The sequence below is a fragment of the Quercus robur genome, chromosome 9 (assembly GCF_932294415.1).
Source record: "Quercus robur chromosome 9, dhQueRobu3.1, whole genome shotgun sequence".
Taxonomy (NCBI): Eukaryota; Viridiplantae; Streptophyta; class Magnoliopsida; order Fagales; family Fagaceae; genus Quercus; species Quercus robur.
The window spans coordinates 11,655,721-11,673,264 of NC_065542.1; the positions used below are offsets into that span (position 1 = coordinate 11,655,721).

At 32.3% G+C, this 17,544-nt stretch overlaps 2 protein-coding genes and 3 non-coding genes across 8 annotated transcripts; all 5 read left to right on the plus strand.

Annotated features, from left to right (window-relative positions):
* Nucleotides 1-5,963: 5,963 nt before the first annotated feature.
* Nucleotides 5,964-6,035, plus strand: TRNAM-CAU (transfer RNA methionine (anticodon CAU)). Its single transcript has one exon. It is a non-coding gene; the product is annotated as a tRNA-Met (tRNA).
* Nucleotides 6,036-6,545: 510 nt separating this feature from the next.
* Nucleotides 6,546-6,617, plus strand: TRNAM-CAU (transfer RNA methionine (anticodon CAU)). The gene has a single exon. It is a non-coding gene; the product is annotated as a tRNA-Met (tRNA).
* A 1,449-nt stretch (nt 6,618-8,066) lies between these two features.
* TRNAM-CAU (transfer RNA methionine (anticodon CAU)) lies at nt 8,067-8,138 on the plus strand. The gene has a single exon. It is a non-coding gene; the product is annotated as a tRNA-Met (tRNA).
* Nucleotides 8,139-8,346: 208 nt separating this feature from the next.
* Nucleotides 8,347-13,132, plus strand: LOC126700493 (uncharacterized). 3 transcript variants are annotated; one of them, XM_050398665.1, is made up of 4 exons: nt 8,347-8,514; nt 9,622-9,660; nt 10,015-11,649; nt 12,599-13,132. In XM_050398665.1, coding segments are annotated over exons 2-4 (2,043 nt in total). In that variant the 5' UTR covers nt 8,347-8,514; nt 9,622-9,659; the 3' UTR covers nt 13,006-13,132. The 3 variants fall into 3 exon arrangements, with proteins under 3 accessions (XP_050254622.1, XP_050254624.1, XP_050254623.1); XM_050398667.1 differs by lacking the exon at nt 8,347-8,514 and adding an exon at nt 8,582-8,810; XM_050398666.1 differs by lacking the exon at nt 8,347-8,514 and adding an exon at nt 8,846-9,510.
* An 854-nt stretch (nt 13,133-13,986) lies between these two features.
* Nucleotides 13,987-17,185, plus strand: LOC126700494 (uncharacterized). Of its 2 annotated transcripts, none has more exons than XM_050398668.1 (5): nt 13,987-14,352; nt 14,434-14,486; nt 15,389-15,553; nt 15,919-16,023; nt 16,790-17,185. In XM_050398668.1, the coding sequence occupies exons 1-5, from the start codon at nt 14,121-14,123 to the stop codon at nt 16,922-16,924; spliced, it is 690 nt and encodes a 229-aa protein (XP_050254625.1). In that variant the 5' UTR covers nt 13,987-14,120; the 3' UTR covers nt 16,925-17,185. The 2 variants fall into 2 exon arrangements, with proteins under 2 accessions (XP_050254625.1, XP_050254626.1); XM_050398669.1 differs by having other exon boundaries at nt 15,922-16,023.
* The last annotated feature ends 359 nt before the right edge of the window (nt 17,186-17,544 follow it).

Genomic DNA, 17,544 nt, shown 5'->3' on the forward strand with positions numbered 1-17,544 from the left:
TAAACCAGCAAGCAATGTTGTTCATCAAGAAAATTAATTAATTAATTACTATAATATTATTTTGATTTTTAAATTTTATTAAAATAAAAATTCATCCCAAACACTTTTTCAATAATTTAGTGATACAAAAAAATTTTTTTAATACAATTTTAGGACAAAAAAATAAAATATTTTTAATAGTTTAAAGTGAAAAAAAAAAAATTAATGATCAAAATAATTAGATAAAAAAGCAATATTAAAATATTGCTCAGTTCTGTCAGTATTTCAAGTGTGCAAGCCAAGCTTGGGTGTGTGTGTGTGTCTGCTTGTGCCTAACTGGGACCGTTACTATATCTGCATAATTATTTAATTTTTTCTATTTCCTTTTACTTTCTATATGCATAATTAAGCTTCCAACTTCAATCCTATTTTTTTTTATCACTACCATGGCAATATTTAAGCTTAGACCCTATTTTATCACGACCCATTATATTATATATGCTAATCTAGTTAACTTGTGAGTTTCGACTGAGATCTGAAATTGAAGTGGATGATATATATATATATATATATATAAAGAGAGGTATTACATCTACAACAAATCATAGGTAGTTAGTTGTTATTGGTTTAAATTTGAACCTAACACTAAGATTACTTTTTTGCCCCAACAATAACAACCAGTAACAACCCATCGGATTTGTTATAAAAATGTTGTAGACATATTATTTCTCATATATATGTGTGTGTTCCAGTGATAGATTGATAGTGTTAATTATTGCACTGTATGTACTTGAAGTTTGGTCTTTTTTGAGAGAGGTTATATTGACTCAATGTAGAATAGTTATAACAATTCTCTAGCTCTTTGTTTAATTAATAAAGCCTTTTATATTGTTTAAGAAAATGAAATATAAAAGTTCTCTTTCAATTCATGCGCATTTATTAGCCTTTCAAGTTTTGAATTCAAAATATTGAATACTACTCTCTTACTTGTGCAATGTATGGGCTAATTGAAAAACTATATATATATATATATATATAACCAAAACTTAGTAATGGAGAACACATTATTGATATATAGTTGACTTGTATAATTAAAAAAAAAAACATAAAAAACAATAAATCCGATGGAACTACTAAATACTTTTCTCAATAAGAATTGTTAACTTATGTCATCCAACTAACCGGATTGCACAAATTTATTATCCCACCTGCATGCATACTAAGGTACGCAAACACAATAAACAAAAGCAAAAACATACAAACACAAAAATCTTCCATTTAGTTGTTTAATTTCTCTAAATAAATGTCAAGTTAATGTTAGAATCTCATATTCAATTAGTAAACACTATGACACCTATTACAAACTTAAACACGCCACCAACTCTACCAATTTCCAAATTGGTTTTAAAGGCACCACATGGTACATGTAACCCTGCAAAGTTCACAAATGAGAGCTAGAATGATGTAATTCAATAATAAATCTACATTTTTATGTTAATTTTTTAATTTAAGAACAGCAACAAAACTTGAGGAGACTCTCCCCAAAATAACCACCAGTCATTATCGAAACCAAAACAATTTTAAACAAAACTATCAATCAAATGAATAGCTACGTAAATTTTATCATTTAAATTAAAAAGAGTAGCTACTTGGAAAAGGCAGTAACTAACATTGTTAACTAATACTTGCATTGCATATGAGAAAACTCTAATTAACTATATAGTTATCAATTAAATTAGACTCTTTTCCAAGGATTTTAAATTTAAAAATTCTTTTTTGATAATTGTTACAATAAGTGGTGGAGGGAAGATTCAATTTGTAATTAGTTTTACTATAATTAACAAAAAAAAAAAAAAAAACCATATAAGGTTTATGTGTGAAAGTGAGAGTCTTTGATGCTATATGGCACATTCATATAGTGGACTCAAGAAGTGGTAGAGAAAATCTGTGAATAAAAAATAGAAATGCTCTCAAGCAGTTCTGTGCAATTGGATATAAAATTTATGGTGCAACTCTTCTCCTTAATAAAAAAAGAAAAATAAGAGTAGTCAATCAAAGATTCAATTAAAGAAGAGAGAATCTAGGAAGAAAAAGTACTATATTGTTCCTTTTTATCACAGTACGATACAAAAAGAAAATATGGTAAATTATGGAGAGGTATTGGGATCCAGACTATCCAGTTCATTTGTTCTTCAAATAGTTAGTCGCATGAGACATGGCAGCATGTGATAAAATGGTCAAAAATTGACTTTCTAGACACTGTAATTATCACCCAAAATCATGTTATTTGTTTTCGTAAAAGCCAAACTAGAGGGTCCCAAAGTAATAAAGATTAGGTGTTTAGGTGTTTCTCTCTCTCTCTATTTACAAAATAGAGAATAGTATATATGGTACTTTAAAACTTTGCAATTATAAAGCGTGGACAATGAATAGAAAAACTTCCTTATCAAAGAATAGTAAAACATTTATTTTTTCAAAAATTCTATATATCAAAATTTCCCCCCCTAAAGCTATAAAATAATTTTTTTTTGGGCGGGGTTAAAAGCCTTTTCCAATTTCACCAACTATTTTTGACGTATCTCCTTTTTTTTCCCCAAAAATTCTTTAAAACTCTCCTTTAAGTCAATATTTGGTCGAGGTGTAAACATGAAGAATGAAAAACTTTCGGTGGAAAGTAAGTGGAATATTGAAAATTTTCATTGTTTAATTAACAATAAAAAAGAAAAAGAAAAAAAAAAAGTGGACTCGAGTGTTTTTCACTCAAATCTATCGATTGTTTTCTCTTCAAATCAGGAAGAAAACTTAGATGAAAATAGGGAGGTAAGTCAAAATGACTTAACTGCCATTCCATTCAACTTTTTTTTCTTACCCATCAACTATCATTTTTTTTTTTTCCATTCCAAACCATTTTTAGTAAATTTACACAAATTACATTTTTTTTTCTTTCATTATTCTTCTCAACCAAACAAATGTAATTTATATTTATCTTACATTATTCTACTTTTTCATCCTTCCAACTAAATTCACATGGTGGAAAATTAAAATATTTTCAATCTTCCCACTTTTTATCGTTTCAACCAAATTAAAACATGATTAGCACTTTGCAATTTGCACAACTAAACAAGCTATGTGTAATAACTGCTTACGGTTTCTCCATCAATCAGGTTACTATTTACCGTTTCTCCATCAATCAGATGGATTGAATATGGTTTGCTAATACTTAGTATAAAAAAAAATTATATTTCACTTGAATGAGGTTTAATCCTTTAATAAAGATTAATCCAAAATTGATAAAAAAAAAAAAAATACACGTTTAAATCAAGTTTATTGTTCACCAAAAAAAAAAAAAAATCAAGTTTATTGTAAAAGTAAATCCATTGAACAAATTACAATCTCAACATATTGAATTAATGAATGAAAAAACGAATATAACTAAGTACAAGTTTATAAATTATAACTTTTAAAACCACATGTTAATATATTCATTCAAATGAAATCAATTGCAGGAAAGATTTAATTAATTATTTTTATTTTCAATTTTTAGGAAATGGACAATAGAATAAGGGTGATGATATTTAACATGACTCGCGAACATGACATGAATATATGGATTTGCGTCAAAATGGGTCAAGCCATTTTGACATAATTAATAAATAAATTAATTCGTGTTAACTTGCTAAACTAGCCATCAACCTGAAATAACCCTACAAAGGTGAGTGTTGGGTTCAAGGCACTTACGTTTTGAAATAAGCCAAAGCCATAAAACAAAAGAAAAGACCTAAAGGTTGTAGAGGTACGTGTGCATTATATTAATGGTCTATGAACCAAATGGTACATCCTATTTCTTTCCAAAGGACATGCAAAAGAAAAGAGAAAACTTAGGGACAGTTTTTTACAGGAATTTAATTAGTCTATGGGTTGTGATGAAATTCACATTGTATTCTACCAAACAAAAATGTAAGATAGCAATATATTGTTTCGACAGAGATATGTGCCATTAGCTGGTTGAGGAGCAAGGTTTATCAAAACCTTTATCAACTGCTCTGTTTCAAAACAAATACATTCTTCTTTGTCTTATATATGTTATTTATATATTTCACTAAATTGTCAGTGAGATTGTTTATGCCTCCATGAGATGATTATAGCAATCTTGTTGTCGCATTCTTTTTCATTCCTCTACATCATAATGCTTAAAAATACGACCTCAATGATCATCATATTCATGTCATGATAGAGTTTTAAAAACGAAATTGCCTTACAAAATTAAAAGAACATGGCATGAATCTTGAACATAGTACTTCATGGACCACAAGCATGAATGAGTCCAAAATTTAGTCTTATACTAAACCATTATTATATATATAATAAGGCAAATTACAACTTATCCACACGTGGTTTGATCGAAATTTAAATTGTCTACCTATGGTTTTACTGGTTTGGAATTTGACACTTTACTCATTTGAAAATTGACCAAAATTTAAGTTGCCTACCTGTGATTTGAAATCCCATGATGCAAGTGTTCTACCGGATTTTTTTTTTATCTTATTTGATATTGTATTTTTATATTTTTTGTATTTTTTGAGAAGAGAGACATAAAAGTGGAGCAAAATTACATATTTAGCCTGTTTTTAACAGAGATGAGTTACAAAACTTTAATTGAGCTAACCTCGAGTCGGTAAAATGTCAAATTTCAAACCATAGATAGATATTGTATTTTTATATTTTTTGTATTTTTTGAGAAGAGAGACATAAAAGTGGAGCAAAATTACATATTTAGCCTGTTTTTAACAGAGATGAGTTACAAAACTTTAATTGAGCTAACCTCAAGTCGGTAAAATGTCAAATTTCAAACCATAGATAGACAACTTAAATTTCAACCAAACCACATATAGGTAAGTTGTAATTCGTCCTATATGATAATATCACTTTCTATATGTCCTACTATATTTCCATTACCAATGATCCAATGCGATACATTTATTTTGATCATCCATATTTTTCAATATACATGTACATGTCATTATCTTTAATAATTCAAATTATTATAAGATTCCCAGCTAACCAAATTAGGCCAACATGCTTGGACATATACGAGATGTTAATATGTCTAATATTATATGCTTTTACAAAAATTAATCATGTACGTTACCTAACACAACCATGTCCAGAAGTTCATAATTTAATCAAACAATTGAGGAAAAAAGTTGAGAAAGTGCTACGTTTTCCAGGTCAGGTCCAAATTCCGAATTATAAAATTTGTCAAAATGCAAAAAAAAAAAAAAAAAAAAAAAAAAAAAAAAAAAAAATTCTTTTTCTTAAAGTTAAATTTATCCACATTGCACTCAACAAAGCTTTGTTTGAAAAATAGAAAAAGAAGTTGACATGAAAACCCAATTCGAACGGAATTGAAAATCAGAGACATTGAGGAAACGTGGCGTTTTGCTTATTCTAATTGTAATCACAAATTTTCTCTATTGATTAGAGTTAAGAATTTTGAACAGTTAAAATGGAACACAGCTGAGAAATTCTTAACTCTAATCAATAGAGAAAATTCAAAGAAGTCATGTTCATTGACTAAAGAATAATGTTGGTCACCCACCTAAAAAAGTGATAATAACAAGAAGCTAATGAAGAAAACAAAACTCATCTTCCAGTCCCAGTGCCCATCACAAAAATTGACATGCACAAAAAGGAGAGTACCAACTTTTAAAGGTATCTTAGGCTGCGTTTGAATCGACTTCAAAGTGATTCCGAAAATGATTTTCCGGAAAATAGGTGTGTTTGGTTGTTAATAATTGTTTTTCTTTTTTTTGGACCCAAAAAAATCCATGTCTTTCTTTTGACCCGCAAAAATAAAGAAAAAGAAAAAGGTTTTGTATTGTTAAGCCTGAAATTCCTTAACAGGCCAAAGGCCCAACTAAACCGGGCATTTAAAAATAAAAAAATAGTGTATAAATATGATTGAAAAAAGTACATATCAACCCATCAGAGTGGCGCAGCGGAAGCGTGGTGGGCCCATAACCCACAGGTCCCAGGATCGAAACCTGGCTCTGATATAAAAGAGTAGGCTTCCATTGCAAATTATATTATTATCATTATTTTTCGATTTTAAACATCTTTTTATTTATTTTATAAATGAAGTCAAATGAATATGTGTCTTTGTTGATTTTTTTTCCCATTTCCACTACAAAATCTTTTAGTTTTTTTATTTTTTATTTTTTATTTTTTTATAAGGAAAATTATATGAATATATAGCATGTTAGACAAAGGATTTTTATTCCTAGTGGTTATCACTCATCCCATCACAAAAATTGACATGCACAAAAAGGAGAGTACCAACTTAAAGGCATATTAATAATTTTTTTTCTTTTGTCTGGGCACAAAAAAAGAAAAAGAAAAGAAGGTCCATGTCTTTCTTTTGACGCGCAAAACAAAACAAAAATAGGTTTTGTATTGTTAACCTGAAAATCATTAACAGGCCAGAGGCCCAATTGAACCGGGCATTTTTCTTTTTTTTTTTGTAAAATAGTGTATAAAACTAATTGAAAAAAAATACATATTAACCAATCAGAGTGGCGCAGCGGAAGCGTGGTGGGCCCATAACCCACAGGTCCCAGGATCGAAACCTGGCTCTGATATAAAAAAGCAGGGCTTCCTTTGCAAATTCTTTTTTTTTTTTTTTTTTTTACTTTTTTTTTTCATTTTCACTGCAAAATCTTATATATATATATATATATATAAAAGAAAAGAAAAGAAAAGTGGAATGAATATATGTCTTTTGTTGATTTTTTTTCGATTTTCACAACAAATTCTTTTAACTTTTCTAATTTTATTTTATAAGGAAAGTTATATGAATATATAGCAAGTGAGAGAAATTATTTTTATTCCACTTTTATTTTTTTGGATCTTTTTTTCCATGTTAAACTTTTATATATGGTAAATGGGACAGGGGATTTGTATTCCACATAAACAACCCACTCAAATAATGATAACAAAGAAGACAAATTATTTGTATCACATTTTGTGTTCCATTTTATGTTCTACCAATCATGGTATACCGAGCTTAGTAGAAAATAAGCTTGTAATCGAGTAACTTAGTATGTTCGGATTGGCTAAATGGGATGTGGTTAGTATGTTAATTTGTCCACCTTGGAGTCAATATCTAGCATGCCCCTTGCCCTTGGGTTAAAGTGCACGCCCACCCTCAATGGATGGGTAGCCCACTTTTGGAAAAAAAAAAAAAAAATCATGGTATGCCATTTGTTTAAATTTTTTCTATGTTAAACTTTTATTATTTTATAAGGAAAGTCAAGTGAATACATGGTATACCATGATTGGTAGAACATAAAGTGTAATACAAAAAGTGGTATAGATGATTTGTATTTGATGACAAGAAGCTAATGGAGAAAACTCTTCACTCATTCCTAGTGGTTTATTCCAACACAAATGCTCGGTTTGTTTTAAAGTAAATATCTTCAAACATAAAATATTTTACATATAAAACATTTTCAGGTGTTTGATATGACATGTAAAGTTTTTTAAGCAAATCACCAAAACTAGTGGTTTATTGTCGAAGTGGTCTCCAGTGATTGGATTGTAGACACTGGTCATTGAAATGGCAGCTTCGACCGTTGGACATTGGCGAAATAATGTTTCCGATTATTGGACTGTTGGCATCAACTGTTTAGCCCATCAAATCAGTGAACTAGCCACTAGATGGAGGAGAGGGGAATCTACTATGTGTTTTTATAAAATATTTTACCAAAATTTTAAATGTAAAATATTTTATAACCTTTTGTAAAAGGATTTTACCGTCAATGGAATATATTTTACTTCAAAATTGACATGCGCAAAAAGGAGATTGCCAACTTAGGGCCATAGGCCTATGAATCATTGTTTTTAATTTATTGAGTCCATAAAAGCAAAAAGGTCTATATCTTCCTTGTGGCCCGCAAAACAAAAGGCAAAAGATTATGTTTTCTATTATCAAGCCTAAAATTTCGTAACAGACCAATGGCCAACTAAATCATGCATTTTTCATTAAACCTATGGTCTATATATTTTATAATTGAGAGATATATCAACAAATCAGAGTGGCGCAGCGGAAGCGTGGTGGGCCCATAACCCACAGGTCCCAGGATCGAAACCTGGCTCTGATACAAAAGAGTAGCTTCCATCGCCCAATTCTTTTTTCTTAAATTTCCAAACTCACATAAAACGACGTCGTAACTCACCCTCATCACTCTCTCAAAAATCCTTATCCACGTGTTCACTCCTAATTGGCTTGATTCACACACTGTCCGGGCGATATATCGCCAGAAACAAAAAGATAATATAAAAAAAGAAATTCAAAAATTCGAAGAAAACGAGAAAAGAGAGGATTTATTAAAAGACAAAAACCCCCAAAAAAAAATAAAAAGAAAAATCCGCCATAACACCCCTTAAAAATATCGCGATAAAATCAAAAAAAAGAACCAGAATCTTCAGCAAACTTCCGATTATCTCTCCGTCGATAAGACCAATCTCTTTCTCTCAGTAAGCTCCTTAAATTTCTCGCTATTTCTCTTTCACTTTTATTTTTTTTTTCATTTTTCTTATTTTTAATTTCTCTCCCAAACCGTTTTTGCTCTTTTTTAATTTTTAGTAACTGTTTTTTTTATATTTTATGCTCTTATAATTTGAAAACATTTTCAGCTCTTATATGGCTCAGATTTACTGCAAATCTGAACTATTACTTGTTTGGTTTGTGAGAAAATGGAGGAAAATAAAGGAAAGTTAGAAACTTTTTTTTTGGTAAAATGCAAACTGGGTCTGCAAATTCCAGGGAAAATGTAAGTTGTTTTACATAACCTAATCGAAGATCCTTTATGGGAAATAGAATTTGGAGCTTGGTTGATTTCTATAAGCAGATTTGGAAGGAAACCCAAATTTTTTTTTTTTTTTTTTGTCTGTATCTGTTTTACTGTTTATGTATCTTTTTCATAGTGTGTTGGATTTATTTGAAAAGAGAGAGGTTAAAATTTTATCGAAATGTGTGAAGCTGGGATGAGAATTTAGGAGGCAATAAGATTTATTTCAGAACTGGGTTTCATTGGAATTCATGAATTCATGTGCCAACCATGCTCACAATTCTGGGTTAAAAAAAAAAAAAATGAGAAGAAAAAACACAAAAATTTGAACTATATGACTATAACAGTGTGGAAGTTGGCCAAGACATTGACAATATATTTGTGCTTGATTGTGTTGATTCTGTTTCAATCAGTTTATAGGGGACATAATTTGAGCTATATAACTATAACATTTATCGTTTATCTATGTCATTTAAGTAATGATCACACATTTCATTGAGATTACTTATCTTATATCTACATTTTAAGAATTTCAATCAAGTTGATATTGGTAGTGAATTTGATCTTATTCAAAATGTGCCGTCATCCGTGTTACTCTGATGATTGCTTGTGTATTCTTGAGTGTGCAACAAGTACTTTTTTTTGGGTTGCTACATCAGGAGGGCTTGTGTATTTTCCTTAGGTTCGTTCTTTTCTTGGGCTCTTGGCAATGTTTGAAAACTTAACTAATTCATGTTTTATATGCATGATTATCCAGCTACTTATATTCAGTTTTGGCTTGCTTCCTGTGTAGGTTGACCTACAGGAGAATTATACGGCTTCTACACCCTCAGTAAGTCCTCGTTTTTTATGCCATTATGATTGTTGTTAAGAATATAGTGCGTGTAGAATTGCAGTCCTGTGTAATAAATGCTTTAAACGACTGGAAAGTTTATGATTTAGTGTGATTATATCTTGATAACACTGTCAATTGCTTGATAACTGTGCCTTTACATAATTGTATACTGTTTATTTTTCCCAAATTAATATTTCAAATATGTATATATTGCTTCTTAAGTTGAAGACAGCTTTTTTTTGAAGTTAATTGTGTCAACTCTCTATGGTTAGTTTGTTTTGGTGGGAGATATCAAGAAAGCAGAAACTACTAACATTTATATGAACTAATTATACATTTTTCTTCTGGCAGTGGTTCGAGAAAAAGATATTTGCTGGGAATATGCTGAGAAATTGGAAGGAAATAAGGTGAGATGCAAATTTTGCCAGAGAGTTTTGAATGGTGGAATCAGTAGATTGAAGCATCATCTATCTCGACTTCCAAGTAAAGGTGTAAATCCATGTACCAAAGTGAGAGATGATGTTACTGACAGGGTGAGAGCTATAATAGCACAAAAGGAGGAGATTAAAGAAAGTTCTTGTGTTACAAAGCCAAAGCTAGTAGAAGCCAAACCTCCTGGCAATATATCCATGGTTAAAGCTTCTATGCCTTTGGAGTCAGTCGTATCTCCAATTCAGAAAGTCTTCCCTACTGTATCACCAATGGCTCCTCCATCCTTGAACAACCAAGAAAATGCAGAGAAAAATATTGCTCTTTTCTTTTTTGAGAATAAGCTGGACTTCAGTGTTGCTCGATCTTCATCCTATCAGCTTATGATTGATGCAGTAGCAAAGTGTGGTCCTGGATTTACAGGTCCATCAGCAGAGATACTGAAGACTATATGGTTGGAAAGGATAAAGTCAGAGGTGAGCCTTCAATTGAAAGATGTAGAAAAAGAATGGACAACCACAGGTTGTACCATTATTGCAGACACGTGGACTGACAATAAATCAAGAGCTCTGATTAACTTTTTAGTTTCGTCTCCTTCCAGGACCTTTTTCCACAAATCTGTAGATGCATCTTCATATTTCAAGAACACAAAATGCCTTGCTGATTTATTTGATTCTGTTATTCAAGATTTTGGCCCAGAAAATGTTGTGCAAATTATCATGGATAGTAGTTTCAATTATACTGGTATTGCAAACCATATCATGCAGAACTACAGAACCATTTTTGTGTCTCCCTGTGCCTCTCAATGTTTGAATCTTATCTTGGAGGAAATTTCAAAGGTAGATTGGGTAAACAGATGTATCTTACAAGCACAAACCATAACAAAGTTTATATATAATAGTGCTTTGATGCTTGATTTGATGAAACAGTATACTGGGGCACAGGAACTTATTAAGACTGGTATCACAAAGTCCATATCCAACTTCCTCTCACTGCAGTCTTTGTTGAAGCAAAGGTCTAGACTGAAGGTTATGTTCAATAGCCCTGAGTATTCTACGAACTCCTCATACACAAATAAACCGCAGAGCATAAATTGTATTGCCATTGTTGAGGATAATGATTTCTGGAGGGCAGTTGAAGAAAGTGTGGCCATCTCTGAGCCTTTTCTAAAAGTGTTGAGGGAAGTATCTGCAGGGAAACCAGCTGTGGGTTCTATTTATGAGCTAATGACCAGGGCCAAGGAATCGATAAGGACATACTATATAATGGATGAGAATAAGTGCAAGATATTCTTAGATATAGTAGATAGAAAGTGGCGGGAACAACTCCATTCACCCTTACATGCAGCAGCAGCATTTTTGAACCCTAGTATCCAGTATAATCCAGAAATGAAATTTATTCCAGCTATGAAAGAAGATCTTTACAAAGTTCTGGAGATTCTACTTCCTATGCCTGATATGAGACGTGACATCACGAATCAAATATGCACCTTTACTAAGGTGAGAGGGATGTTTGCTTGTAACTTAGCAAAGGAAGCTAGAGACACCGTTCCACCTGGTAAGTACATGATTTTGTATTCTATAAGATGTCTATAAGCATCAAAGAGTGAGTTGTATGCTATACATTTTTTCAGCATCTTAGTGGAATAGACAGATGTGAGGAGCAGATTGCATCCTATACACCAACTGCAATCCCATTATAGTGCATCATTATGACTATCATGGTTGGAATGATCGCTTAGCTGTAGAAATATCCTATTTTAGGTGAATCCTGCTTAAACAATAGTATTTCGAAGTCCCAGGTTGGAAGCTTGTAGAATTAATTGTTTAGTTCAGACACAAATTTGAACTGGATTGAGAAGTAAGATTTATGGAGTTCAGGAGTTCCAATAAAATTTAGGGTTTGGCTTTACCATAAAAATAATAGATGTCAGATTTAATAATACTTTTTTCTGCATAAATTTAATATATATATATATATATATATATCTCTGAATAGTTAAAATCTAGGTAAAGCTAAGTGTAATTTGATAATGTGATAAATTCTTGAACAAAGAGACCAAAAGGTTAGTCAATCTTATAATAAAAGAAACATTTGATCAATCTTCTCATTTGAAATAGTCGGATGTATATGTATTCTGATGTCATATACATTTCTTATACCATCAAGCATTTTCATATGAGTTCTTAGTTATGCCAGTCAGACAGATGTAAATATTCAGACCCAAAGATGCTGCTGCGCCTTCTACTTTTTTTAATACCATCAACTAGGTTTGACAGAAAATTGTTTGGATTTTCTCATATTTAGTTTTTTTGCCACCTTCATGGATTGATGGCTTGTATATCATTATAGTAATGTCTCTGTGTGTGTCTACACTTCTTAGTTGTTGAATTAGCAAACTTGCAGCTAAACACGCATTGGGCCTTGTAATATGCAGCCTTCCAGCTTTTTTGGTCCCTTCTAAGCTTTTATGTTGTCCTGAAACTTGCTGCTAATTTCATTGTAGGGCTTTGGTGGGAACAATATGGCGATTCTGCACCTGTTTTGCAACGAGTTGCCATTAGAATACTAAGTCAAGTTTGTAGCAGTTTCACTTTTGAGAGGCATTGGAACACATTTCAGCAAATCCACTCTGAGAAGCGGAATAAGATCGATAAAGAAACACTGAATGACCTTGTATATATAAATTACAATCTGAAGTTGGCAAGACAGATGAGAACAAAGTCTTTAGAAGCTGATCCTATTCAATTTGATGACATTGATATGACCTCAGAGTGGGTAGAGGAGAGTGACAACCCAAGCCCAACTCAGTGGCTTGACAGGTTTGGTAGTGCTTTGGAGGGGAGTGACTTGAATACTAGACAGTTTAATGCTGCCATATTTGGTGCAAGTGACCACATATTTAATTTGTAATTGTGTAGCCCTCTTAACCTTTAGTGTATCTCTAGTTCTGAAGTGCCTTGTAAGTTGTATCTGTTCCTTTTACAATTGGTGCCTTTTCTTTATCTAGTTGGTTAGTGATAAATTAGTATTTGCTCAATGACCATATTGCTTTTCATCCCTGTAGATATTTATCAATTTCTTTTTGGGCATGTAATTTGTTTGTTTGTTTGTTTGTTTGTTTTTTTTTTTTTTTTTTTTAAAATGTTAATCCCTTTCCTTAAATTATAGCATATTGAATGCAAGAATAAATGACCTCACTTTTGGAAGGTGGGAAGAATTGTTATTAAACTTTCTTGTAGTCTTCCTTGTAAATAGAGTCAAAGTCATGTTGAAGCTCGTTTTTTCTCAGTGAAAAGGAAAAATAAGTTTTACATTTTAAGTTTTTAAAAATGTTTTGGTGCATTAGAGTAGTTATTTAGAGGTTTATGGAATAATTATAAATTAAAAATTCTTAGTGCCAAAACCAACATGAATTCGGGACTCTTAATGCTGAAATTTGTAGTATCTTTAGTATTTTTATTTGGAAAAAATTTATTTTGGCACTTGGATGCTAAGAATGACAGTGAGGTGAGACTGAGTTGGGTCATGAGTGTTTCATTTCCACCTCATTTAGGTGGGAAAAGTCCACTCAAGGGGGAGTAAGGTATTTTTGCCATCCCTTGCATTTCTCATAAAGGAAGTGTGATTTGTTAAACAGTAAGAGAGAATTAGAGAAACAAGAAAGGCAGCACGAGGAACAAAGGAACAGTGTTATCTAAATATAACTAAATATGGTGGTATAAAATATTATTTCGGTTATATATATATATATATATATATATTTAAATAGGTAAATTTGGGCTGAGTGTTTAGTCCAATATTTTCCCGCACGCGCGAAAAGAGAAATTGGCAAGTTAGCTTTAGCCCATTCGGGCCTTAACACGTTTTCTTCCTACCAATTCCAAGTTTCATCTCTCTCTTTCCCTTGTCTATTTCGTTACGCGTAGTGTTTGAGATTTTACTTTACCCAGAGATCTCTGACTCTCACCAATCTCTCTCTCTCTCTCTCTCTCTCTCTCTCTCTCAAATTATATATAAAAAGGAAGATGGACTACGATTACAGGAACAGGTCCGGCTCAACATACGACTCACCGATGTACCGTACATCCTCCACATCATCGGCACCATCCAACCATCCAATGTACGGAGGCGGAGGAGGAGGAGGAGGAGGAGGAGGCTCATCCTTATATCCCCGGGTGGGTCAACCCGGTCCCAACATGAACCCTCCGCCAACCCGCACCTCTTCCCACCACCAGCACCACCACTCCTCCCCTTCTTGTAATTTCACTCTCTCTCTCTTCATTTACCTCCTCTTCTTTTTTAATTTTGTTAATAATTATATGTCTAATTTTGTTGCAGCTGGATTGGGCATTAGGGTTGCCATCAAACCCCAATATCGGATCACTCCTCCGGTAACTTTCTATTCCTAATTTAGTTTACGCTTTTTTCATTTGCTATTAGACAAAATGCTTTGTGCTCACAAAACTCATATGCTGCTGTTGATGATGTTTTGCTTCTAATCCTAACGTTGTTTGATTGTTATTTTGGAAAAGTTAACGGATTGGTTTAGGATATATTTTTAGAAACTTTTAATAGGAAAAGAAAAAAAAAAAAAAAAACTGATTTTTTTTATGGTTCATTAACAAATGCCATATGGGCACCCGTTAACAGGACCCGTGTTTTTTTTTTTTTTTTTTTTTTTTTAATACTATCTAGTATTTGGTTGAGTGAGCTTATATGCTAGTTGTACATCACTGTTATTTATTTGGCTTGGAATTGGCCTTTCATAGTGGCTATCTGGTTCTTGTTCATTTTTCTTTTTCTTTTTTATACTTGTAATGTGGACCGGGTTTGATGAACTGTGATACAATTATGCTATTCTTTTTTAGGAACTTAAATAGATTTTTTGGGGGGGGGGGGGGGGAGGATTTATGATCTTTTATTGTAAGGGGATGAGTTCTGATTTTGGAGGAGACTAGCCATCTAATTAGTAGGGGTCTGCATTAAGATTATAAAAACATGTTAATATCACAGTGGTCCTTCATGTGTCTCAGGATCAGGCTATTAACTATTTTTAACTTTGTACTTGACCGGTCTGATTAATTGAAAATTCTTGAAGTGTTTATGAGTTTTGACAATCGTAACTTCTTAATTATAGATAGAAATGCTACTCGCATGAGCAAGTGTTTGAATTGTCTACTTTGCATTAGTTACATTGCTTGTAGCTGAGAAAGTGTGGAAAAATGAGAAGGGGGAAGAGTTACTTCATATGCTCTTTAAATTGGACTAAGATTTTTTTTTGCTTATCTTGTAGCCTCAATTGTCAACACAAATAGGAGATATTCCCCGGAGCAATTTCCAGTTTGACTTTGAATTTGAGAGAAAAATTTTAGCTGAAGCAGAGAAGGACAGCCAGAATTGGAGCAGGTTTGGGCTGGAAAACCTTCCATCTAGAAATACGGAGTCTACATCTTCAATGGTAGGCTCATTTTCTATAGAGATTTTTGCATTTTTCTTTCAATGCTATACTAGCTTGTGATATTTGCTTTTTATAATCACTTTACCTGATTTTCTAATTGTCACAATAATTACTGTGAAGGAACAATTTCATCATGGTTTAGAGTTTCCCATATATTTAATCAGGGGTTCATATGCAAAGCCCTCGTTACCTAATTGTTTGTGACTATTCAGCCAAAAAAAGTGTTCTTATGGTTTATTACTTTAGACAAATACATTGTCTTCAGGAAAAATTGTAAATGAACTTATCAAAAAAAAGAAATAGGATTGTAAATTACATTAGCTTTCCACTTTTGGGCTATGAAGTGATCGTATTGTAAATTGCAGCAGCGCCCTGTTGGAGATCCTGTGGTGAACAAATATATTACTATGGGGCTCAACCGAGAAGCCGTTCCTCTTGCAGTTGCAAATTATGGAGACAATCCAACCAAGGTATGCTCCTGAGTCTTTTCTTGATTTTAACTTTTATTGTAACACCTGAAGTACCTATCAAAAAATTGTTACAGCTGAAGTACTGTGGGGATGAGAAAATTGGGGGGGGGGGGAGGGGGGTTGTTATGATGTGTACTGACTTTCCTGGATGTTTTGCACCATAAGTGGGTTCTAAAGAATGGGCTTTATGTTGAAGTTATTCCTGTGGTGTGGGTAAAGAATTGATGATGACATTTGTATAGTTATCTTTTTGGATGTGTGGCACATGTACATTTAATATTGGAACATCTCTTACTCCAATTGTTGTTGTTTGTAAGGGTGACTGTTAAGGACATATTGCCATGGTCTTCTGGAGTTTTATCTTCAGAGGAAGGCCATTGTATTGTGCTTGTCCAAAGGCCACAAGGTTCCTAACCAAGTCGAAGTTCAAAATGGATAGGCAAAGAAAAGGAAGATAGGTTCAATTGTAATTATTTTTTCTAGCATTTGCACCTTGGGGTTCACTTGTTACCAAAAATGACTGAAGTCCTATTATTCATCTATTTTATTGAATGATCATAGTCTTATGATGGAATTCCTATTATTCATTTATTTCATGGAAATATCTTTGGCTCAAGAAAGATTTCGTGTTTTGTATGTACTAGTTAGTGTGGACCTTCTTATCTTTTCTTGCTCTTATACCTGGTGATCTGCCTCAGCTTTGCATTTAAATTTGATTCTTCTAGTAGATGATTAAAACGAATGTCTTTGCTTTCACTTGCTGAAGGTTCAGGAATTTGTCAAAGGCTACAGGCTCCTCCGAGAAATGGGATTTTCGTCGAGCAATGTTGCAGAAGCCTTAGTCATGTTTGACAACGATACAGACAAGGCAATAACTCATTTCCTTAACAGTTCAACGTAAGGATACAGGAAACACGTTGCTGTGTGTACTAGTGAATATTAGAGTATTGGTTTTATACAAACAGTTGGGTCGTTGTTTGAGAATTGTGGCTTTATTCTGATGATGAAAAACATTATGGGTTTTGTTAGTACAATGTCGAAGGATGGTTCCATTTCGTTCATTTTTAACATTTTCCATACAATAGTGTATTGTGACTATCTTATCATGTAGAAGAATTCCTTTATATATTGTGTAAATAAATTAAACAGGTTTTGTTCAACAGCAGAAGGTTTTATGTATTTATTTTATTTGCCCTCTCTTCTCATGGACAGAGATTTTACTCAAGGAGGCACCTTAGCTGAGTCACACTACATTCTTTAACAACTAAGTGATAACTTATTAGTTTCTCAAAAAAAAAAGAAAAAAAATGAAAACTTATTATTATTATTAAATAAAGATTTTAATAAACATGACTATCCTGTCTTCAGAACTAAGTGGTTTTTGCTCGAAGAAACGTCTCTATTTACCACTTGATATCTGAGAAGAAATGAGAATGACATGAATAAAAAAAGAAATTTTTTTATATTTTATTTTCGTTTCTCTACCATCAGTTCCTTTTATGGCAATAAGTCAATAATACT

Excerpts from the sequence above, each read along its gene's own strand:
- LOC126700493 (XM_050398665.1), top strand. Across the intron at positions 11,650-12,598 it reads TAGAGACACCGTTCCACCTG|GGCTTTGGTGGGAACAATAT; the intron begins GTAAGTACATGA and ends ATTTCATTGTAG.
- LOC126700494 (XM_050398668.1), top strand. The coding sequence starts at position 14,121 with ATGGACTACGATTACAGGAACAGGTCCGGCTCAACATACGACTCACCG. Across the intron at positions 14,353-14,433 it reads CCACCACTCCTCCCCTTCTT|CTGGATTGGGCATTAGGGTT; the intron begins GTAATTTCACTC and ends ATTTTGTTGCAG. Across the intron at positions 16,024-16,789 it reads ATGGAGACAATCCAACCAAG|GTTCAGGAATTTGTCAAAGG; the intron begins GTATGCTCCTGA and ends CACTTGCTGAAG.